General features: G+C 38.6%; 1 protein-coding gene across 1 annotated transcript in view; it reads right to left on the minus strand.

Annotated features, from left to right (window-relative positions):
• Window positions 1-4,519: 4,519 nt before the first annotated feature.
• LOC106889014 (formin-H-like) overlaps window positions 4,520-25,945 on the minus strand; it is a 38,669-nt gene continuing 17,243 nt past the window's right edge. Inside the window, exons 6-17 of the mRNA XM_014943658.1 lie at window positions 23,875-24,051; window positions 22,846-23,266; window positions 22,496-22,658; window positions 19,503-19,614; window positions 15,687-15,777; window positions 15,052-15,138; window positions 12,730-12,882; window positions 10,999-11,128; window positions 10,843-10,875; window positions 8,985-9,088; window positions 7,745-7,828; window positions 4,520-4,624 (exon numbers count right to left, since the gene is read on the minus strand). Of these exons, the coding sequence (XP_014799144.1) occupies window positions 4,520-4,624; window positions 7,745-7,828; window positions 8,985-9,088; window positions 10,843-10,875; window positions 10,999-11,128; window positions 12,730-12,882; window positions 15,052-15,138; window positions 15,687-15,777; window positions 19,503-19,614; window positions 22,496-22,658; window positions 22,846-23,266; window positions 23,875-24,051 (1,660 nt within the window). The remainder of the gene's footprint in view (window positions 4,625-7,744; window positions 7,829-8,984; window positions 9,089-10,842; window positions 10,876-10,998; window positions 11,129-12,729; window positions 12,883-15,051; window positions 15,139-15,686; window positions 15,778-19,502; window positions 19,615-22,495; window positions 22,659-22,845; window positions 23,267-23,874; window positions 24,052-25,945) is intronic.

The following is a 25,945-nucleotide window of genomic DNA, read 5'->3' on the forward strand; positions in this document are numbered from 1 at the left end:
AAGACTGAAAAGCAAAGTTCAGCCACTCTCCTAGGATACAATTGTCCATTTGTGGAAGCTAAATTTTTTCCACTGAGTCTAGCGTTGGATAATCTCAGCTTTTTACATTTTTGGTTTGAGGCAACTCTGGGAAATTTCTCTCTCTGGGGGAAATTACTTGTATTTCAAACGGTGAGTTCTTGAAAAACCCTTGTGAGTGGTGGTACACATGTAACACCGCTCCTCTGGGAGCTCAAGTCAGTTCTGTGACCTGTGCCTATATGAGTTCAGCTTTTTACAGCATTTCTCGGGGCGGATTTGAATACACAGAGACTCTGGGCAGGAAGATCAAGTCAGAGATTTCTATGGGGAGCCCCAGGGTGTGGGGCTTCCCTCCATCACACTTTTGCTAGAGACAACTAATATTTAATATGAGATCCAGAAATTATCTTTCCTGTTCTTGCCAAAGTACTGCACACACTAGCACCATTTTAAGCAAAGAAACTTTCAAGAGATATCTCTATTTCCTTACACAGCTGAGCTGTCATGAAAGAAAAATCAGTACAGCATTTGATTCACAGCCTTACTTCACAGAACTGAATATTAAGACAAATTTTACTGAGCAGAACTACTTCAATAACGTCATCATTAAGTTTTCATATTTCATAATATACCAAATGTCAGCTTTGTGGGGAGACAAATAACCCAGGTGTAAAAATACTACAGTTCTTGGAGGTTGCTACTTGTCGGAGTGCTCCCAATTGCATTAGTTTCCACAGAATACTCACCCGACACTGACTATTATGAGTACAGGTTTGTGGGATAAAACTGGCAGCTGCTAAGGAAGGATTCCACAGACATTTTCCACAGGGAGACTTAGAGCTCGTCTGTTTAATTCCAAATAAATGTTGAGGTGTAGCAACTGTTACTCTTTATACCACTAAAACTTAGTAATAGAGTTGACTTGAAGAGACTTGTAAAACCCAGACTTATGCAAAATAACACTTGGGGAAAAAAGAATGAGGTAGGCAATAAGATCTATTTATTTATTTTTACATATAAATCAGGAGGTCTCTGAAACTCACAGGCACTGAAGAAATAGCTTGTTTGAGAAAATTGAAACGTGTCTCCTCAGTAAGCAACCACTCCATAGGAAAGCTTTGTGCTCTCTGAAGGGGCTAGGACTTCTTGCCAAGAAGGTATTTGGACATTAATTTTTTAAATTAACGCTCCAGGATATTCACACAAAGACACAGATATCGACTACTGTGTAGAATATATTTTTAATTGGAAGAGGCCATGCCAGCTGAGCTATAAAACAAGTACAAGCTGTTAGATATAATAATAGAGAAAAAAGACTAGGGGAAAAAAAGTGAGTCATGAAAAAAAAAAAAAAAGAGAAAAAACTATTTAGTTAAAAGAGACTTCCCAGGACTCCTGAGCTAAAGTAATAGTAGAAAAACATGAAACTTATCATGACCATCACGAATACTGTTCAGGGATGCAGGGATCTTGATACCATGGAAATGGCACTTGTATTCAGGATTATCTTACATGATTCACATATAAATGAAGATGGTTCAGATTTTGGAGCAGTAACGACACACATCAAAAACTGCAAGCATTGTTTACAGTGCAGGTACATGCACCGTATAGGGCATTGTGGTATAGACATGCAAGAAATTAAAAAGGAATTTAATTTTCCTCTTTCTATCAGAAATGAGTGATGTAAGCTGTAGCTCCTGACACCAACCAGATGTCACTGCACTGATGCTGATCTGAGGCAAATATAGCCAATATGTTCTCTGTAAAATTAAATCCTTTTATTTGCTTCTGTAAATAATTTTCTGTAAAATAAGTATCAGGGGTACTAATTTTGCTCTTTTTTAAATTTTATTTTATTCCTTTTGCCTCTGAGAAACTCGACTGCATGTTCATAACAGGAAGCATAGTCCTGAGAAGGCTGTTGAGAAGCCAAAATGATGCACTTCTTAGTGTGGACATGCAAGAGCTTACGAATGGCAACAACACCGGTGGTACAAAGCTGAGGAGACACACTGGGTCCTCTGCTGCTGCTCCAGTGCAGAGCTCCAGCTCAGGCATCCTCTACCTCACAAGACAGGGAGCTACAGGAAAGCCAGAGAGGGACTCTTTGTCAGAAAGCAGAGACAGGACAAGGGGTAATGGTTTTAAATTGGAAGAGGGGGGATTTAGATTAGATACCAGAAATAAATTATTTCCTGTGAGGATGGTGAGGCACTGGAACAAGTTGCCCAGAGAAGCTGTGGCTGCCCCATCCCTGGAAGTGTTTAAGGCCAGGCTGGATGGGGCTTTGAGCAACCTGGTCTGGTGGGAGGCGTCCCTGCCTGGGGCAGGGGGTTGGAACTTGATGATCTTTAAGGTCCCTTCCAACTCTACCCATTCTGTGATTCTATGATAGGTAAGTGTCTGGAAGATGATATGGAGCATATAAAAGACATCATCTGTTGAGCCTCTTCCTCAAAGATCTTTTTAGGCATCCTCTAAGATGAGAGGTGGCTTTAAGGCAGAGAAGTTAAGCAACAAAAGCCCACTGGCATTCACAACTGGTGCCAGGTTTGCTTCTCACAAAGCTGGAAGAGAAGTAGCGTCTTTGCTCATCCCCTTTGCATAACACCTAATTCCTCCTGTTGAAGACAATTCCCTGAGCTTTTGCTTACTGGCCAGGAATGAGATGCTGACTGCTCAGGGCACCTTTTTGGCCAGAGCACCCCTTTGAGAGGAGGATTATAAGGATTTGAAACCTTTGGGGAGTTTCACTTCCTCAGTGATTTCTCAAAACAGAGGTGGCAACTATCATTTTAAAAGAGCACTTATGATCCCTGCTCACATCTTTGAAGCAGAAGTTGTGTGCACCTGCCCCCAGGAACAGATTCAGCTTTCAACCAGGAGCACTCGAGAAGGGCAGGGGTTCAGCTGCATCCCCTTCCCTCAGCAGATTTATCAAGGTTGATGGGAAATGAAGCCCTTGCCTTTGGTGATGGGCACATTTGCTGCAGGAACACTTTTCTGGCTTTTCACATAGGGGTGTGCTGCCAGTCATGGTACATCAGAAGCTGTAACTTCCCAGGAACTGCAGCCTGTGATGCCCTTTAAAGTACTGAGGCCAAGACAAGAACAAAATCTTGGCCTTCTTTCATCTCTGCATTCCAGACAGTGTCCAAGTGTCTCTGCATTCCTGGTGATTGTCCTTTACTGTCTGGCATGACACTAAAGGCATTGCAGCAGCAGGAAGCTGGTGGGTGCCCGGGCTCCTTGTTGGAGCTTTCTCTACATACCTGGATGTTCAGCAGTGGTCACATCCAGAACAGCAAATGAAATGCTGGATATAGAGAAATTGTATATGCCAGCTAGAGAGAGGGTTGTGATAATGCAATTTTTAGATGTAGGTGCATCTAAGCTGTAAGGAACCATCTAACTCCTTCTAGCACTGAAGGTAGGAAGAACGTTCAGCACTTCTATCAAAGCCCAAACACTGTGAGACCCAGGCAATCAGACTTAAAATAAGTCAGGTAATACACTATTTCTTAAAAACACTGTTTGCAAAACTTGTAGAGAAAATGCTAAATATTATCAATGACCTCTTAGAACTATTTTATGCTTTCAATGTTAAAAACATCCATTTTGTCTTTGCATTTATAGGCCTCCTTTTCTTCTCGTATATTTGAGCTCCAGATAATTATTCTAATTAAAAATATGTAAAAGCCAACAAATGCAACAGAAGTATTTTCTCTTTTGAAAACCAGGGATAATTACCTCCACTATCCATTACTTAGATGCTTCACGACACGTTTTTATTTTGCTTCTCTGATATTTTTCTCTTCCTGTCAATGCAAATCTCACGTATTGATTGAATTCTATAGTATTTTACCCGAATACATGACATTAGCCATAAAAAGCACTATTTTATGGTACTACTTCTGGGGTTAAAAAAAAACAAAACCAACATCCAGCTAGACACTTTCTCCATTACATGCTGAGGCTGCTTTAATAGCAGAATGACACATAAGAATTTTTGCTAAATATTGTCCTCTGTGGGTAACAGCTTTCCATTTCATTATAAAACTTTAGAAGTATTATTTAGAAAACTACACCAAAAAAAATTAAAAATTAGATTATCATACAGAAACTTATGCACTGAAAGTAATAGTTAAAACTCAGTCAGCAGACTGGGTATCAAAGGAAAAGATTAAAAAGAGAAATTATAAAATGTCAAAAGTGTCTCCTTTCTAAATATACAGGCATCTCAAGGTACAGCAGCACATATACCAGAAAAAATAAGGGAGAGGTTCAGAAGTGATATGTGATCCTACAAGTCAAATACCACTTACAAATTACGTATTATAAACTGAATGTCCCTTAAAAATCAAGGTATACTGTAGTACAGACTATATATGGTCTATGTCCTACTTATTAGTAGAAAAATTTTCAAACCAATTAACTTAAACATTGTTTTCTGGGCTTCTCTTTCCCTCACCTCTTTGTAAGATTTGTATTGTCCTTATGGCATGACTTCAGCGCAGGCTTTCCTAAACTCACTAATGAATGAAGATATCCATCCAAATAGTTCCTGAGAGTCTACATCTTGCGGCTCCCCAAATTTTACCTGTAAATTTGAAAGAGAAGAATATTTAACATTCATATATCTAAGTGATCTAAACTATGTCCAGGATCTTAATGAAATTACAAGAGCAAAAGAAAAGTTAAATACCTTGAATAATAATAATAATTTTAAAAAAATTTAGAGCTGGCTAAAATCTCCAGAGAACTGAGATCCAAAACATCCCAAGCAAAAATGGTCCCAGGAGTTGTCAATGAATTCCCTCAGTAACCTGGCTTTCTGTATAACCCAGTCTCTCTGGCTGGACTATAGATCTCCAGCTGGAGAAAAATCAGTAAATCATGAAGCTTCCTGGCTCTGCAGATTGTTAGGTAAAACAATTCGTTCATAAAAGAAAATGTTCGTTCATAAAAGAAAATGCATACATTAGGGAAACGGTTTCTACTCCGTGGTGTTCGTTCATAAAAGAAAATGCGTACATTAGGGAAACGGTTTCTACTCCGTGGTGGGCATGGCAGCAACACGTTCAAGCCAAAAGGTTTTCCTTTTTTGACATTTTGCTCAGCAAACAAACAAAAATATTCACAGGGAAGCAGACATTTTTGGAAGGAAAAGTGATTTAGCAGAGCCACTTTTCCCTGTTTTCTTCTTTCCTTCACTTGAAAAAGGTGAACAGATGGAAAGTTTTTGAAAAAGCCGTGACCAGTACTGGCATCATGTCTGCTCCGCTGTAAAAGAGCAGGCAGAAGGCAGTCTACAAAGTTCAGCACTAGGAGAGGGATTCCTGCATTAACTAAAATCAGTTCCACATAGGTTCTCCAGCTCTGGGACAGGAAAGGATTTTTTATATTAAATCTCTTGCTAAGGTTTAATTCAAGAGGTTTGTCACCGTTTTCAAAGATTCCTCCTTAATGGGATCAATGAGTTAAAGAACATAACTCTGCCTGCAACAGCTTTCTAATTGAGCAGAACAAATCTAGAGAACATGTTCCAAAGGCTTCATCAAAAAGCTAAAAAGGCATCTTGTGTTGCTACAAGTTCTTATCTTGGCTATAATTGAGAGCTACGCTGTAATTGGGGGATACAGCTCTCCCAAGGCTGAACAGCAACGTAGATGTATTTTGGTATTTCAGATTGCAACTGAAATATGGAAAGGTTTGGACAGGTATCTGTTGTTATCTAAGCATGTTCACTTTGACATCATCTAACATGTTCTTTGGAGCAAACCCTCTGCCTGGAAATCAGAAACACAGTAAAAGAAACCACTCACATATAATCCAGTCACAAAAACTTGAACATTAACCAATGACACCTGATTAATAGTTTTGCCTGTTGTGTTCCTAATTGCACCTCCTGGGTGCTCCAAGCCCTTGATCTTTGGCATGCCTCGCCATTCACCCATGGTGTACCATCAGTTAAGCAGTAATGAGAGAGGCATTTCCTGGAGCTAATGACCATCTGTGAGAAGTTGATAGCCCACAGCTATACTACAGGCAGTTATCCCCAATTTATTGTTCATTCCATAGAAGTGTCACATGCCAAGGTCATCATTGATTTTATAAGCAGAATATAAAATCATAAAGGTAGGCCTGTGGATTTTTGTTTTAAGTGCAACATGATTTCCATGGCTACCTACAACACATCTCTAGATCAGCTATTCCCCCAGGTAAACTGGACTAGTCCTTCCTAGCGCTGTTGAGATGATAGCCTGGTCTTTGATCACCCATCCTATTTTAAATTTGTTTTACTTTTTTGCTGCTTTATAAATATGCAAAAAAGGTCTGCCTAGCAATAATATTATTCCGAAGGAAAAAAAAAAAAACAAACCCAAAACATTGTAAATGAGAGAAATATATCAAATGCCCAACTTGAGAGAATAACGGGAAAGGGAGGACAAAAAGCAGCTGGGTTAAAACTTGAGGAAACTTCCAGCTACATGGAAAACTAAGTCCTCTTTCAATGCAAATAAGAGTCTCAGATGAGAGTCTCCAATACAAGGAAGGAAGGGAAAGGGCCTCACACACGTCTGTAGCACAGCATTGCACACGTAATGCCTCCTGGCTGAACGTACACAGCTGGAGAGAAGCAATGTCCATGCAGAAGGGCTATGGCAGAGTGTGCACACACAGGAGGGCACATCCAGCTCTCTCTGGGGAGGGCACAGCTCTGCGAGCAGGACCGGCCACAGGACACCAACTCCTTCTGAAGGTGACTTTTAGGTATAATGGGTGAAATTCTGCCATTCACTAAGCAAGAAGTGACCCCCAAAGGTTTTACAGCAGAAGTCTCCCCACTTCTGGAATGTGATGAGAGAGAACACTGTTACCATAGCAGAGACCTCCTGGAATTTCTATCACACTCCAAGAACATTGTACTAAACAAGGAATCTACATGCTATGTTGTTAAAAATTGCAGCGTGGAGCTTTCATCATTCTTTCTGGTGTGACCCTCTGACCCAAAAACTATTTTCTAGTGTATTGGACCTAGATGGGTTACTTCTGTTCAGAGGAAAAAATGATGGAGAAAATTAGGTGCTTCTCCAGTGCAAGTGTGGGTGAGTATAATAGGAACAAACAAGAACAGACAGATTCTTTATCAGAAATCTTCTGCCCGTGGAGCTTTTCTGCTCTGCTCATTTTTAGATCTGTGCTACTACTAACATCTCTATCCCTGTCTCTCTCACATTCGAATAACAGTAGCTAAATCAATGCCATGGACTATAAGCTCCTCACTAGAAAAAACCCTCAGCCCAAGTAACAAAAGATTTGCAGCTCTCTACCAGCCAAAGACAGGATTGCTGGTAGGCACCAGAAAAGCATGTTGTTTTCAATAACATGTTTTCTGTAACATGTTGAAAACATTCAACAGTTAAACTCATTGGATTTATAAAGTTGGTGACATCTGCTTTTCTTTTTGATACTTGGGCCGTAGACCCTCTAAAGGGTGGGTTGTAAGTCCTCAGGAAAAATAAAAGCCAGATTTTCTTTCAAAATATTCCACTACTGTTGGATGTGATTTATTTAATTTTTTGGGGTTTCTGTGGACAGTATAACAACTATTAAGTATGTGGAAGTAGGGGAACTTCTTGCAATTCTTTCTTCCCTTTTTTTTTTTTTTTTGAAGAAATGTAGCTTTCTTTTCATTGCATTTTAATGTGATACGTACCAGTATGTTGCTATAAAGCTTCTTCATTTCATCACATCTTTTTGACAGCTGGGATAGATCCCCTTCATATTTCTGAATTAAATCCTGTAATAAAATAAAACTTCTTAATTTGGTATAGGAGCATAATATTAAAGCAGAAATTAAACAGCAGTGAAAACAAGATGATTCAAGTCAAAATTCTCATGTCACAAAAATTTCACATTTCACAAAAGATAAGCATACATCAAGCACACACATTTCCTTGCAAGTATTAAGACATCAAACACACACAAAAAAAACCCCCTCAGTGTTAAAGAATTTTTTACGGTATCATCCAATGATACTACCTAAATCTATTAAAATTGACAGAACTAGATAAGCATCATCTGGCATATTCTAGATTTTTTGCACATGAAGTAAACACTCCCAGTTGCTAGTTCTTGAGTCAGAAACAAGGCCTTAGAAACCTAACTATTGAAACAAAATTTCTTAATCACAGTTCCTTTGTAACATATACATTTATTATGTATATACATATTAATTTAGAGACTGCATCTTTATTATGTATATACATATACAAGACAACTTAATATGTGTTGAAGAAGCATAGGATTGGGCTGTCCTAGGGAGAAGGAAACACGGTTTTAGCCAGCAGTAGCCAGTGAAGCACAGCAGAGACGACCGTGTCCACACCATGGCAGTGGGGAACACCCTTGCTGGAAGTGGCCCCATTCATAACCAGCACAACAGTGCTCTTGAGACTTAAGTTCTTTACCCCTGAGCTAATAAGGCTCATGTTTGGCTCTGCTGAGTCTTGGGCTCCCTCCAGCCTGCTCAGCCACCTCCCCATTTTGACCTCCAGCCTACCTCATTCTGCCACTAGCCTGGGCAGAACCATCTTAGATCAACCTATACTCACAATGAAGGCATGCCCTTGGATGGTGTTTCTGTCCAAGGGCAGAGAAAGTTATCACAAATTCCTATATGCTCTGAAATTGCTATTATTCCAAAGTACTTATCATGAGTAAGAGTGGGGCTACCTCTTCCTCATCCACTCCAGCCCATTTGCCTGTGAAGCAAAAGCAGGAGATGCAGAAACTCTGAAAAGCCCTTCCCTTAGAGTATGATACTGTCAGAGGGGAATAAAAGGCCACTTTCCCTCAAATGCACCTGACCCCCTTGCCAGGGCAGGACCTGGCAAAAATTAAACAGATTACTCATCTTTTACCTCTAGCCCACAATAGGGTTGTGATAACGTTACCTTTAGTTCCTTGCAGAACTGTGACTCCTGGGGTGTTGCTTTGATTGTCTTGGGTTTAATAAGCCGCCTGCACTGAATAACATTTTCCAATTCTTTTTTTAAAACTAACAAAAGAGAAAGAAAATGAGAAATTTCACTAGCACACAGTTGTGTCCAAGGGCTGCAAATGTTTCATTTAGGACACATGGAAAATTTAGGAGAATATGTATCTATAACATGTTCATCTAGGAATATTAGCTTTCTGTTTTGAAATAGAAATCCTAAACCAGACATAGGCCTTATGGGGAAATGTAGGATGTGATCACTTCACAAGCAACTGCAGAATAACGAAGAGGTCAATAGTATGGGTATGCAGCAGCTGTAAATTTGACCTTTCCTGGCTTTGAGCATCGGGATTAGCAATGAAAATAACATTCTTCAAACCTATGGTTTTTTGTGTAGAAAGTTCAGGGTGTTCCTTTAAAGATAAAAGAGCAAAAATTCTACTCTATGTAACAGCAAAAAATCTTGTCAGTTGGCACTGAGCACTACATCAGACTGCTACCGTGGGACCTCTCCTGGTGCGAAATGGGGGAAGAGAATACAGCCCTGGCTCCAGGGGCTGCAGTCTAGCATCTTCCTCTCCCGTGCTCATGTGATACTTGCAGCAGATGAACCACAGGATGTGCCTTGAACAGTCATGGGATGAACAGGATGTGCTGAGAAAGGCTGGTTCAGTGGCATTTGGCCCAATGCTTTCCCTCTCTGTTCTGGAGAATGGGATTCAGAAGATAAGAGTGATCTATGCTGGGCCCACCAGGAATCCATGGAGAATAGAGGCCAGTCAACCTCCTCCAATTACCATAATTAATCTCCTTTGATAGCTCCCAACAGTTTCTGGTACAGTGTCTATTTTATCTCTACCCACGACTTTCCAAAACCATCTTTAAGATATTTAATGATTTTGAATTGCTACCCACATATTCCCCAAAGAACACAAGTGACTGAAGGTAAATAGTGCTGGGTTTAGTTACGTATGTCTCCTAAAAGGTTGATTGTAATTTCTTGGAACGGAATAAAAACACACTTTCGTAGCCTCAAGCCACATGCCTGGCCGACTCCCAAACCCCGGCAGAATAGGAGCAAGGGTTTTTCAAACCGAAAACTGAGAGCAACTAGCATTCAGAAACATTATCAAAGGCTGAAATAGGATATATTGGTCTGTAGTTACAGTCAACATCCATGCCACGTTTTCAAAAGGCAGATTTTTTTTCTATAAACTTTCAACACAATGCAAGTCATTTGCATCCACTCATACACCTTCTCTATCAGCTCTCAAAGGGTTCCATCTAAAATCCATTGACTTCACTGGTCACCTTGTGATTCTGTTCAATGGTAATTTGTAAATGTCTCTCAACGGCTACCTTACATTTGAACAACCTTACTTTTCTTCCTCCTGTCAACTTCACTCCTTTTTCGAGAAGGACATCAGGTTGGTTCAAAGAAATTCTTGAACTTCAGAACTGTACCGTAGGAAGTTTTCTCCTGTTGCATTGCCTGCTCTTGGAGACTCCGCTACAGCCATAACTTTGACAGACACTTGTATCACTTAACATTTGTAGTTTATGATAAACTCTATTTACCATGGGCAGTATATTTTTTATTTTTCTAAAGCACCTGGACACACTTTAATATTTCTTTTTTAAAAAATTCTTCACAGTAACACGGCAGGTTAAGTATCACCATAGCAACACTTTACCTCAATGTTTTGAACCTTTACCTCACTTTACAAACTACAGAAGTGCAATGAAAACCTGTTCCAAATGACTGCACAACGTATGAAAATCTATCTCTGAATTTAGAAACCACATTTACATACCATCAACTTCAGCACTGAGGCCCTTTATGGAAGCTGGAAAGGAAGAGAGGGAAAATAATGCTAATAAGAATCATATTGTGAGGATGGGAGTTTCCACAAAAGTTGAAGGACTTCATTTTTTTTATTTGTTGATTTTTTTCCCCTCCCTTCTCTTACCATCAGGAACAGCTTCAAATTCTGTCAACTCCTGAGAAAATTTAGCCAAATCAGGCTCATGTAAGAAGATCTGTTCCACAAGGGCGTGAAGCAAGGTGAACGTCCTTTCCTTACCCCGCAACAGAGGCAACTGCAAATAGAACAGAGCAATAATTAACAGACTGAGCTATTATACTTTAAGGAAAAAAAAAAAAAAAAGAAACAGCAGTATGTTGATAGCTCCCAGGTAAATTCGACAAGAATAGAAAACATAGTAAAATTAAACTTCTCCTTTTCAATCTGCCATTTCACAGACATTCTTGATTAAGATCAGCTTTACACTTTCATATCCATTGACCTTCCTTGTTCTTTTGTGTCTTTTTTTCACAGGGGTCTTTTTTAACTTAAAGTATCCTAATTGATTGCAACTGATTTTGGACCTCCAAACACAGTAATTATTCCTTTCCACTTAAAAGCAGTGTGCTGTGTTCATGAAGATAGTAAAGTTCCTAATTGAATCTGGGAAGATGCTTTGTGGCAGAAAATGATTTTGTAGGCATTTTTCATTATGATAGATGTGGTATTACAGCCATTATATATATTATTGAAAAAAAAAAAAAGAATGCAAGTTTTGTCTCAGAATTGTCACTAGAGTTATAAATCACTCACTCATATATTAAAGTCTCCAGATGGGAAAGATACCTCACAAAAACAAAATCAAAATCCTTCTCTCTTCTATTTACAGATCAGTCATCATCTTACAATAGTGTTAAAGGTACAAGGCAGCTTAGGAAATTTGTATGTATTTCTTGCTTTTCAGGATAAGAGTATGATGCTCTGCCACTTTTGGGTGGAGGATGGGGAAAAACGCAGTGCTCAGTAGCAGCATTTTCTGATGGCAAATTCTGACAAAGAGGGGAAAGCAGCTTCCTTAAACTTAATGGAAAACTCGGCCTAATGTCACACAAGTGGTAGGTCAGTGAAGAGACAATTAAAGAACTAAGAGATAGAGGATTCTTCTTGTACAGCAGATCTCTATCAGGAAAAAGTAAACAACTCCCATCACAACTGCCACCTTTGTCCCCTATTCAATCATCCAGCAGAGCAGTGATGGGGGAGGTAAAACCGTTACAGGCAAATTTCATTGCCTTTGAAATTACTCATTTATTTACATTCTACTTCTGAAACTTTCACTTAAAATGGCATTGTACCACTTACTGCAAAAGACCTTTGCATTGAAGTAAAATGGAGCACTAAGAAAATACCCCAGTGCCATAAAAGTGCAACTGCCACGGAAGAAATGCCGGAGTTACAGCCTCTTACCACAGTGTAATGAAGAGGATCTATACAACAGTGCTCTGCTCAGAACTGCGAAATACAGTTTATCTAAACTTCCATCTACAGGGGCCTGCAGCTCAGACACCTCTTCTAGCCATGGGTTCTTAATATCAGGGCAGTCAGCATTTTGATGTTCTACCTCATTAGAAACACGGTGTGTTCAACACCACAATGCCCCCATCCAGCCACTACTGCTGTCTCAAATGGGGAAACGCATCTTGTTATAACACACATTAAAGAACACATTGTTAAACAGGATTTTGTTTCTGGTGTAACCAGAGCAGATGTTAAAACGTTAGCTTCTCATTAAAAATGATTGCCTTTCCCCACATTCAGGGTAAAACTCAGTTAGTATTAATCGCTAACATACATAATAATATGATGATTTTAATGACAAGAAAAATATTTACTCACTTTGGTCAAAGACAACAATCGAAATCCTTTAGCCTTCTCTTTTCCAGCCTTTTCATTTAAATGGTTCCCAATGGCTAAAATGTACTCCAAGACAGCAACAAACTTCTGGCTGGATTGCAGCTGCTTACTTGCTTGGATTTGCTGGATTATTAGCTGAAACACACAAATCTTCCTTCAGTTCAAACTGCAAATGTGAATAAATCAATGGCACCAATCAAACCTTCCCTTTGCCAAAAGCCTCATTGTCCCCACCTGAAGCAAGTCACACTTTAGGTGATGGACACCTTCCTATTCAACTTCCCTGGGGGAACAGGCCAGGGCTTTTCAGGAAGGACCAGTTAAAAGTCTCCCATCAAGATAAAGCTGGTGTTGGCACAGTCACCCTGTGCCCGATGGAGGTCACATCCTTTCTGGCTGCCAACCAGCCCTGCCAAAATGCCTTCAACCTCATCTCTTAAAAACGCTTCTGAAGAAAAAGTATTTTGCTGTTTGGTGCAATCTGGTGCATTCAAATGTCAGGCATCAGGGGAAGCAGATAGCCTGAAGCGCAGCGTAAGGTTCTCCATCCTTCACCTCCCTCCCTTCTGTTTATACCAGCTGAAGACTTATCTTATCAAAATTCTTAGCAGAGTTTCCCCACAAGGAAGAATAATAATTTCCTGTAATCAAACTTCTGTATCAATTTTTATTTTCCCAGGGAAGCCACCTCCCTTCTAGGGTTATAGACACAAAAGGTGGTTTTGTTTTAGATTAGGAAATGTGCATTTTTTTAGCACCACACCTCTGTTCATCAGTCACCAAGACAACGATTTAAAAACAGGGATAGGATGAGACACACAGGAGAGCTGAAAGACATTGTTAAAACTTTTATAGTACATCACAGGGCTGAAAGCCAAAATTCAGACAGTCCCATAGAATTTTAGGTGTATAATCTATGTTTTACAAACATGCGTTAGCATACATAAGTAAAAAAAATACTTAGCTAATCAGCTCTTCAATGAACACTAAATAGCCTTCAAAGCAAACAGTATATATAATAGCTTCCAAATATTCAAATATTTGCTTTCAGTGGAGGACAGCAAAGGTGTGGCATTGTACCAGGCAGGTCAGAAATCTGTGAATCTCCCAAGTGTTTTCCATCTGTTCCTCTTCTGAGTTTTGTTCAGTTACTATGGTTTTAATCACAGCCAGACAAAGGATAACAACTCAGAATTGCAGAACCTTCAAATTTTGTTTGCATTCCCATGAAGAATAAGAGCAAAACATTTGAAACATTGTTAAAATTTCATAGAGACAGATTGTGTTGAAATACTTTGTTTTGAACGCAAGCATATATAAACCCTGGCAGGTAAGGCAGAGGTTTGGAACAGGAAGATCCAGTCCATGAGACTGGGACACTGTTTATTTGCATCCCCCCAACCCCTAGGTCATCCTGAAAAAAGCAAAGAGAGATTTGAACTCTGGCTTGCAATATTTCAATTAGATGCTGTAATCCTTAGGGTGAATACCCTCATTCAGTCTTCTGAAAATAGTAAATGTCTGAGATGCTGGTTGAATAAACTTGCTCTAAGTATTCATGACTTTAGATTGATTCTCTCAGCTTGTGGGGCAAGAACCTCCCCAGAAAAAGAATTGAATTTCAGTGGTGAAATTCGCTTCTGTCTTATCACTCGCCAAAGAAAGAGGAAAGTTTAACAATGCCAAATAAAAACTTGAACATCCTTCCCTGTTCTTTTATCCCTGTCTGTCCCACTACCAAGCCCATTAGCAACTGCTTCTTGAACCTGAGTAGAATAAGGATGAAATTAGATACACGTACATGTATATACATGCATATCATAGTCCTCATTTATCTTAATTATTTTTTTACTGTGTTTTGTTTTGAACCAGTACTGTGGAATACTATCACTAACCAAACACAGTAAAATGAACTGGATTCCCAAAAAATATTCCAAATGCACTAGCCTATAGTGCCACTATATGTCACATGTAGCCTGTCTCTAACAGTTTCGTGCAATTTACAATTCCTTGGCTATCAAAGCCATGACATATAGGGATTTTTTTAAATATTTTTTAACCTTTTTGCTTGTTATGTTTGAACAGTGCCATGAATTATTATTTTTTATACACTAGGCTGCCTGTATTACTAGACTATGAATTGCTCACACTATGAACTGCAAGACGTTTTGCTAGAGGAAATAAACCAAACAAAACCTCTCCAACTACACACCTTTGAAATTGTCACTGAGGCCACTTGGCCCTCTACCATCCAACAGGTAGAAGTTGATTACAAACATGCTATGAAGGAGTCACGTTACTTACAGGCTCCAAATCTCTCATGCTCACGGGGAGCTCACGTACAGTAAGCAGGAGATCCAGCCTCTGGCTTAAGTGGGGAATTTTACACATCTGCATAGAATTGAACAGAGAAGGAATCAAAACCAAAATACCAAAACATGCACATGTTTCATAATTTCCTGAATAATTCAGCTTCACCATAATTTTCCTAATTTCTGACTCATTTATTAAGTTTATTCTAGGCTTTAATCTGTAGATATACTATGGCACATATCTGAATACGCTTCATTTGCATATGCAGATTCAATAAGACACTGTATGCTTGTAGGGCCAGACATCATTAAAATCAGTGACACTCATTTCTTGTGAACAATAATGGATAAATGCATACAATGTTATGCTTATGGATTTTGGAAATATAGCTCAGAATAAATCAACTCCTACTTTGGAGGAAGGGGAGGGCACATGACTTGGAGACACAAAGGGATCCACACAGTTCTCTTCATAATATCTACCTCTTTCAACTCTTTATCATATAAATCCTCTTATACTGATTCTGGCTGAGATTATAAGTTCCGAACAACAGCTTCTTGTAGTGGTTTTATCTCAGACTGTGCTAGAAACAGCATGGGGTGTCTTTTAACACGGTACCTTCTTACCTCTAACATAAACTGATCAACCACATGCAGCTCTGAAGGAGACCCCTTGAATGACTGGTACCTTTCTGTGTCTTTTGGTGTTGGTATGTATCTGTAAAATAGCAAAGAAAAATTAGATGTCCCCTTCATTCAATATTGTTGTAAGATAAAATCATCATTCCATTCCATGCATTGGAATTTCTTACTGTTCAGTGCGGTTTACACATTGCTTATTTATTCTTCAATCACTGGAACTTCATAGACATTTGAGCCAACCATGCAATGGAAAGCAAAAATGATCTGAAGATACATCTGCATGTGTGGAAATGCTTGAAAACAACCACCCATAGTGTTCACCTGCAGATCTACACACAATTTACAATGGCATGGGCTATTTTGGAAAAGGTAAAACCACACAACAGAGGAGTTAAAGCCATCATTTCCAAAGAAGTTCATTAATTCTGCACTCAATACATACGTGCCTTGTTTTCATTAATTGGATTAACATATCTGACAACCTTTCCAAAACACCTAAGAACAATATGCACTTTTTGAACAGTTATGGCCATGCTGGCACTGCTTGTCTCCAGAAATAACTTCTTTGAAAACAGCACAAAAGCAGAGCAGACTCATACTATGGTGTGATTAACCAGTGGGCCCCACGGTCCTACCTTTGAAACTTTTTTAATCACCCATGAAACAAGAGTTCTGCATAAGGGAACAGAATACTCTCCCACACTACTCCAGAGACACAGATTTTTAGAAAACCGATGTCTTTAAACATGCCTCCTCTTGAAAAAATAAACACACCACCACAGTTCCCCTCCTTTGGAGATCTTCCTGCTTGTCTGACTGATACACTATGGGAATTCAGAGCATATCTTAAGAAAAATGAAATGGATGTTATGGCTAACATATGAGAAGGAGTGTTAAGAATCTTAAACAAGTATTCAGGTCTGCTATCTTCTCTTCTTTCTCTGCAAACAATTGACTAAATTTGTAGCAAGTGTAACTAAACATTCATTCGGATAAATATACATTTTCATTAAAAGTAAGGGAATTCGTTCAAAGATGGAAAAAATAAAGCAAAGATTTTTGCATTTAAATACAGTATGAACAATATTTTTTTTTACTCTTGTCAATAATTTTATATGATATTTCAATTGAATAATTGCTGAGGTTTGAATTATTAAATCTATATTAAAGCAGATTACAAAATATTACATTCATCGCCCCTCATCATCAAGGGAAAAAAAAGAATTCTCATTTTAAAATAACAGTTATCTGTTGGCAAATGAAAGAGTTTTTATTTATCATTAAAAATAATTTGACTTTGTGTGGAAATTCAAAGAACATTTTCTTTAAAGCTGACAGTAAATATCTTCATTTAATCAGAAGTCTGACATCCCATCAAATTGTTTTAATGTATTATGTATATGAAATGAAACTATCAGATTATCCTGGAGGTTTAAAGCTTAAAGCATTAAACAATGGAAGCCGTGGAAAAAGAAGCAGAACAATATGTGAATGCATTCAGTAAATTTCTTTTTACTTGAATGCAACTATTATGGAATTTGTACAACAAAAAAACCTCCCACTGTTCTGAAAAATTAAGTTTATAGAGACAAAGAGTGCCTTGCTATTGATTTTAAGACATAGGGATAAAGAGTCATTCAGACAACTATGGACAGGATTCCATATCAAAATAAGTCCTGAAGTTTCTAATAATATTCCACCACCTCCACTACTTTACACTGGATAAACGAGCAGAACATTTTGCTCCCTGGTCACAGTCTTGAAAATGTAATCTTGTTTTTGGCCTTAAATATTTTTCACTCTACAACAGTAGAATTTAGACTTCCTGCTCAGTTTAGACAGTATGACAGGTATTGACACTGAGCAGAATTTTCCAGCCCCTGACTATCCTATTTCAACTTCTGTCTTATCCACAGGTTCTCAATTAACTGGAGGCCACAGTTCCACCGTGGCACCTAAATCGAGTGGAAAGGTCTTCAGAAGTGCTAAATGTTTTGCTACTTTTGTCATGTCAAGTACAGGGAAAACTTCTGAGGGCTGATGTTTCAAGATAAGCATCTGCTCCTTTGATGAGATGTGTGAATGGGAGCCATAAGACACTAAACTGCCTTGGAAATCCAACCCTCAATTCTGAAACGTGTCTCATCTATTTCAGTAACACTTTTAAAACTGTTGGGGTGGGAAAAATTAGCTTCCTTTCACTACAAGATTTGTACACGTATTCCTAGATTTTGGCAATAAATAGGAATCCCAGGAAAAGAATCCTTGATCTTATATAACATATATTAATACAGCTTCCAATATCTCTTACGCATTTGATTGCTAGAAAAATTTCCTCAGCATCATTGCTATCAAAGGAAGACTCTGAAATCTTCTAGGAAAAAAATAAAATCTTTCACGCTTCATTGCCTTCATCATTATTATTATTATTATTATCATCATCATTATCATTTGGTGGCAAAGAGCCCAGATGCTATAAATTAGTGATCACAGTGGTGTTACCAACTTCAACAGCATGGAGATCTTGGACTGAATCTGCAGTGCTGGATCAGGGCTTGAACAGCAGAGCGTGTTCAGTGTTTTCCTTCAAACTGAGGTGTGAGCAGAGGCTGCCCTCGAAAACGGGGCTGGCCAGACCCCAGGCATTCTGTGGGGCTGCAGGACTGGAGGCACTTCCTCACTGCTGCCAGCTCCAACCCTTTGTTTCTCCAGAGATAGGTACACTTGTAACTGGAGAGCTTTCTTGATGTCCAAAGACATGTCACTGAGTTGTCTTCCTGACCAATTTCATCAATGCAATTAGAAACTGCAGCACTGCAGTAAGACCTTTCTTTTGTGAATGAAGCCCTTAAGGTCAGCTTTTAAAAGGCAATGGAACTCCATTACCTTCAGTGGGGCTCTACACCATTAGGATTTTAAGGCCAAAATTAAACTCATTCCACAAGTAGAAGTCAGTTATTTACTTCCTCGCTGTCTTTGCCAGTGGTATCTTTTTCCAAGATTGTTTTAGCAAAACACTCAATTCTTTTATCACTTTGAAGCAAGAAAAAGTTTCACATCAAGTTTTCATATGAACGTGTTTAATAAAATGGCACAAGTATCACGTGAGGACTGGGACGCATAACAGATACTACTCTGGGATCCCACCTCTTTTCTTTCTTTCTATCTTAAATTATTCAAAGAGATACAATCCAGTTCCTACAAATTTCAAATGCCAATTGTTTGCTTACACTCCTGAAAACTATTTTTCTCAATATAGAAATTAAATTTTTTTAAAGGTATAGAAATTTGCATTTGCTTTGAACCCACAAATCTCTCCCACTCAGAAATACCGATATTCTTAATATCCCATAATCCCACAAAACTCCTTTAACACTTATGTGCCTTCCTCCTCTCCAAACCAATATTCAGTATTTCACTTCTGATCCTACAATAGATGGTAAGGCTGTAGTAAGAGAAGATGTGAAGTTTTCTCATCAAGTTACACCTGCTCACTGCCCCAACTTATTCTTTTACTAACGCTGTTCCTTGTATTTACTTCACATAATCATGTCAGATTTCCTGTCATTTCTTGCAATCCCCTTTCCTACACAACATGGGGAAAAATGTTATTCTGGGGGCACATTCCAAAATCTCGGTTGCAAAGACTGAGATTTCTGTATCCAACCTGAATATTCTGTTCACAGTGAGGATAGATCCAACATCCCAGTAGTGTCTTTCCTGAACTTCGCATTATTTGCAGAAGATTATGCCTTCTCCAAAAGTTACCATATAAGCAAACAATTGAACCCCAAAGATTACCTTCTGAGTGCTGTAATCTGCTCATCTGTAAGTCCACCACTCTCTTCATGTATAATGTATAGTTTTTCTTTCAGCTCACTTGGTTTTATACGGAAACTTCTAAGAAAAATATCTGGAGGAAAATGATTCTTAGATTATTTGGAAGAAGATGCTCAAGGGAAGGAAAATCACCAAAACATTTAGTATTTACCTTTCAGATTTAAAAAAAAAAAAAAGAAAAAGTAAAAAACCCAAACCAGAAAAAAACCCCACACCTTTCAGAGTAGCTTCTAATACTAAGGCGAAAAATTGGTCTTCATATTTTCTTTAAATATACATAGCAGTAGTCAAGCAAAAATATACTTCTGTCAGAAAATAGTCAATACTTACAACTATCAAGATACTGTTATCAGAAGGTACTTAGGTACCCCTTTCCCTCCTTCCACACTGTCTGATATACTAAAATCTGATCAAGAGGTTTGGTAATGTTTAAGACTTCTGTGCTGACATGAGGCTGGATCATAATATTGATTACAATAGGGAAATAAATAAGACATCTCTTCTCCAAACAGGTGAAGAACCATTTGTAAGGCTGTTGCTCCCAAAAAGACTACTTTGTCTTGCCACTTATTCTTTAATTACTATCTGTCTCCATCATCGTTACCAAAGGATGAAAGTAAAAAAGGAAGCACAAGGAAGTGAACAGAGGGCATCAGCAGAGGAAGCAAAAAGATTTAAATGTTTCTCAGTGTTGCCACGAAACTTGTCCTAGAGTCTCTGCTACAGTAGATCTCCTCTGAGCAGCACAAGGGGATTATTTTTTCTCTTCAATTCTAAGAAGTAACAGAGTTTTTCAGGTTATAGGATCTTTCTGTGCCCCGAATCAGCTATTAATGGTTCCCAGGAGACTGTTGGCCAATGGACTATTGGCCATTTATTCTTCCTCTGACACATTTTCTATCCTTCTCATTTTGTTACAAGATCTGGCTTTAGTGCTAAGTCTGTCAGAGTCTTCCCTTTTTCTTTCTTATGCTTTTTATGCCTTATTCCTTTTACTTCCCTATGCTGTTTAAACCAAGTATCTCTTCAGGTGTGGTGATGTCTACAGACCGTAAGAAAGTGAATAACTCATAGAAAAATGTTGATTTTAAAATATTCACAACCTATCTACAAAGTATTTAATATTTTCTTTAACATTTTCAGTAGTTGAAGCTGAATAAATTCTAGTCATCAGACTTTGCCAAAACATTTTGCGCGGCAAAATAAGACTTGTACATATGGGAAACTGGGTCTCATACAGAGAAACAGGGATCAATAAGTCATTGAAGCTGGTGTTTTGAGTCCTATATCAGTCTTTCACCCACTAGATCCCACATTCTTAGATTAACCTATACATTATCACATCCCCCAAAACTTTTTCATTGGAAATTCGAGGATGTTTTTCTTGTCTCTCTCTTTCTGATACCTGTTCTCTGTATGGCAGAAATTTGTCTACCAGAATCGACTAGGTAACTTCACTTTTATTTGTATTTTCTCATACATTGGACTTGAATTTAGTGTGTAGATCTTCTCTCAGAACTCTCATTTTTCTCTTGTGTTCAGAAACCCACCCAAATTCTCAAGAACTTTTAACCTACTGGCATTTTGGAGTTTCATATTTTTATTCAATAATTTAAGAACTGTGGTTTGCAGCACTTGTAGGAAGATTAATCAGAATTCTCAGGATCAAATTAGCTTTTGATCTAAGTAATGTCCGTTATAATAAGTGTACGCCAAAAATCTCACTGATGGGACTTTAAGGATAAGATTAAGAAACGGATGTAGAAGGTCTCAATGAAAAAAGTTGTAAGAGGAATAGGATCAAAAGGAAGAAGGGTGCTATTTGCAAACCAAAAGAAAGAAATTTCCTCAAAGAAACTGCAATAATTTAGTAGATAAAAGTCCTATTAAGGAATTCTTTTTATCTACAACAGCACTTTCGTATCACTCCCTTCCTTTTAACCCTTCAAATTGTTAGTCAATGGATGCAATAATTCCAACAAGCTATCTCCATATACAGTTTCCAATTAAAACTTTACACAGTCTCCAAAATATATTATTTCTTATCAATATTCACAAAGATGAAATCATTAAAACTTCAAAATTAACTGCCTGAAATTCTTTACACATGTAACATTTCTTAAAACCTCTCTAGATTATAGAACTTTTTTGGAAAGCCATCTCTGTAATAGAAATCAGAGTAGCCTTTGAAGAACAATTACTCTTGCTCCTTTAATATCTACCACTTCTCATGAAAATAATTGAAAGGCCTTTACAACATGTAAGTAAGACCAGAATTATGTGTTGAACTGCTTTGTTAGTTGTGAAAGACTGTTCTAGGTCAGGCCTTTGGCAAAATCATACCTGGGATATGAGAGGGAAGGATCCTGTTCATGATCATTCAGGACAACCATTCACAGTCTAAGCTATCAACTAGAGAAAGCCCAAGAGAATTTCTGTCACCTGACTTGTAGCTGCCTCAAAGGCTTCTTACACCAACCAATTGACACCTTGAACCTTCAATATACTTGAACTCAATGTAGGACAGACCCTGAGCACAGCACTCAAAGTTCCAGCCACCAAGCTGTTTCTGTTGACTTGTTTCACCTGGACAGCCCACAAAATTTGAGAAGCCTTTGAAGTCAGCATCTTAACATTGATTTCACAGGTGTCATACATGATTTTACACATCTGCCCTAAGTCAACAGTATTATAGCTCAATGGCACATCCAGATGTTTTGTACAAGAGGAGAAGCTTGGTGTTTCTACTCTTCATCATTAAGGACCACATCTATAGCAACTGAGCCATGAGATGTATTTTACTAAATTAGTAGAGGGGCACTGAATTAAAAGATGATTTAGACACAAGCTTGTCTCACTGCCTACTGACTGGCAGAAAGTAGAAATAGAAAACGCATGCAGTGCTCACCCCAGGCTTCCAGATAGGAGTACACAGTTCTTATTAATACACTTACTGAAGTTATGCGCAATTTTTTGATCTAACATGATGTGCTGATTCACTGAAGGTTCATTGCCTGAAAATACTGCCACGTCCTGGAACTGAAACTGGTCGCAGAGTCTGGATACATCTATTTTTTTCTTGCATGGGTCACATGATCCCCAGACAGATTTCTGAATCTAAAAATATAGGAGTGATGGGGTAAACCAAAAGCCAAAAGAACAGAGGCACTTTGTTCCATACAAGCATAGAGAAAGCCATCCAGGTTGTTTTGTGGGACAGCTGTACTTTTGCAATAACTATACATGTAATACAGACTACAATATTATTTTTTTTATTAACAGCTACCATCAGTTTCATCCTCACCTTATCACAAGGAACAACATCCCAGTGAAAGGCTTTGGTTCTCTTTGTCGATGGAGAGAGGCTGCAGGGCGGCGGCAATGCAGGGGGGGCTGGTGGTACCTCTGCCTTTCTTATGGGAAGTGGAAGGGATGGTGATGCTGGGGCTGCATCGTCCTCTGCAGGCTGGGGGCTTGAAGATTTCTTCAGACTGGTTGTTGCAGAACTCACACCAAAGTGGAGTGTCTCCTCTTTCTGTTCATTCAGAGGTACAGGAAAATCCTCATAATCTGCTTCGGAGGAGGAGCATCCTTGAGATTCCTCCTGAGACAGGGAGACACCCTTGCACAGCTGACAGTACCTTTCTATGAGGGACACCCATTCATTCCGGAGCTTGCTAAAATCCCCTGTACTGTTCTTATGGACAGTAAAGGGTATTCGAAACCTGAAATTTAAGAATGTCATATATAAATGCAAGGAAGTGTAAATAACATGCTGACTAATACAGCCAGAGATATTTTTTATTTAAGCAGAATGATGTTCAGCAGCTTTACTTGTCAAAGGGGGCCAGTGGTGCTGACTCTGACCTTTTCAGACAGAGTTAATTGCTTACGTGTCTAAGGTTAGAGAGCTGAAGTTTTGCCATATATTGACTTTGTGGTGCAGTTACCTCATAATTCCTCTTCTCCACCTTGAGGGAAGGTGAACAATGTGCTACGTCTTACTATGCTTGTTGCACAAGGTACTCAGAACCTGTTCACATCTGTCCTGGCTGACCTGGACCAAGCTGGCCCCTGGCATAAGAACTCGACAAGTCTTTGTGGACAGTATTTATTTCAATGTATCTTCTCAATTCCACAATGTGGTACTTTTGATTCCTCCTTAAAAAACTCATCAAATCACTGCAGAGCAATGGGAGGGGTAATCTATATAATTCTGATGGCCTCATTTCTCCACTGTTGTATTTATTCTGGGACATTGAGAATCTCTGTTGCTTGACTTTGTTTTCAGTAGTTCCGCTTTAACAAATTATTAATTACCAACTATACTTACAAATAACTGTGTTCTTTGGTCTGAACTGAGAAGGTACTGCATCCATTCTCCTTGCTGACACTCACATTACCACCTGACAAATTAATTGTGTTTGTTACAGGGTCTGCAGTCTTGTTCTTTCCTCCCAGACCTATGCAATATAAAGTCAATTCTCCTTCACGTAGTTGTACCAAGTACCTGAAGGACAAGGAATGGAGATACAATTCATTCTTCACTGACTACTTATTTACACAAGCCTTGCCTTTGTTAAAGCATTTTCTAATGTCAATAAGTCTCCACATTTTTATAGCATCTCCCACAGAACAGTCAAAAAGTACCAATAGTAAAGCATAAAACATTTGAAATAATGGCTTCTTATTCTCATCTGACACATAAGTAAACTGTGACATAAAATACAAACTTCCAGCCTGCCATGCCTGTTGAGAGTACTAAAGCTAGGAAGATCTGACTATCAACTAAAAATCACACAATTCCTGTTAATACATTAGCTACACTCTGTCCCTCCCACTCTATTCCTCTCATTTGTTTGGGATGGTGGGTCTTTTGTACTATAAGCTTTTAAAGGAATTCACTATGTGACTGAGCAGCACATAGGCTTCAGAGTTTCTGTGTCTTCCAGGCTTTACTGCCACCAAGCTATAAATAAGTCATAATGTAAGTTAGAGCCCAACCTTACAGTCCTATAACTCTCCCTCTCTTGAAAATGCCTCCACAGATGCTCTAACTCCATGAGGACTGATTCTGGTTCCTCCTCATTCCTGAGAGTCACTTGGCAGGAAGGCATCAAAGTATTCTGCTCTCAAGGCCTTCCATCAGAAATGACTGTGCCAAAATGTGGGTACTACCTATTTAAATGATAAATTAATCCTGGCACAAATTGCCTCTCTATACACAGCTTCTATTAGAGCAAAATGCTCTGCTTCAGTCTCTCTTCTAGGATTCTGCTCTGTTGCTTATAACAAAGGCCCCACATTCAACAAGTGGGGCTTTACTGTAGGAGTTTTTTCTTCTTAAGCATTTGCATTCCCATTTTTCTTGAGGGTTAGTGCATTTCTTTATCATTCTGACAGTTCTATCAGACCTTTCTTTTCCTCCACTCTCTCTTCAAGGTGTGGCTGGTTGATTAAGGTGTTCTATGAGGAATTTAAATAAGTTTAGCTGCTCTAGAAGAATTAAACGTAAAATATAAATTGCATCTATTCCCACATAAACCGTCAAAGTGATAAGAATTGTTTAATGGAGCTGGCAGTTATATTGATCTCTCCTCTCTTTAAAGCAGGGACTTACAGTTTAATCGGATCTCCAGATGTTTCCACCATTATTTACTTTGCCAAAAAAAAGAGAGGATTAATATCAAGAAGAAAGCAACAAGGGCTTTGCTTCACAAGATAAATAAAAATCAATTTCTGTTTGTTAACAAACTTGTTAAATGTTGCAAAGTAACAAATCCTGGGACACACTTGAGGATAGTGTTCACAAGACATACAGTGGTAGCCTTTTAAAAACAATTAAAATCCTTTTCTATGAACTGTGAAGTCTTTTGAGATAATTGCCCTGTGCAGATAATTACAATGTTAATTTTTTTTATTAGTTTTTGGTAGACAGATATTTTTTTTCCCACTCTTTCTCTCCTTTGATAGTATAAGCAATTTCCAGGTATTTTAGAAGCTGGCTCAGGGGAAGGGTGGGTTGTCTCTAGGATGGGTAGCAAACTATGTAAAATCATTGTGGCTGTTTCACTAATAGAATTAGCAGAAGCAGAAGTCAGGCTTATCTGCAATGGTTTAGGGGCTGAATGAAATGGTAGTGACAGTCCATTTCCTACTGAATAATGATTCCTGTCTCTGAAACCACCATCCCATTAGGCCACCATGGTTGGTATCCCCCACTGGAGGGAAGTGCAGAACATTATGAGAAAGAATTATGAATTTTGGGGCAGCCATTTGGCAAGCATGAGTCAATGTTCTCTAGCAGGACTCCTATACTTCTTATCTGCTTTGCCAGTCTTTTTCTGCTTTTCCCTATGGCTGAAAATTGAGTAAAAAGTAAAGAGGTAAACATAAAGAAGTCC

This window comes from Calidris pugnax, unplaced genomic scaffold (assembly GCF_001431845.1).
Source record: "Calidris pugnax isolate Ruff unplaced genomic scaffold, ASM143184v1 scaffold118, whole genome shotgun sequence".
NCBI classification, from domain to species: Eukaryota; Metazoa; Chordata; class Aves; order Charadriiformes; family Scolopacidae; genus Calidris; species Calidris pugnax.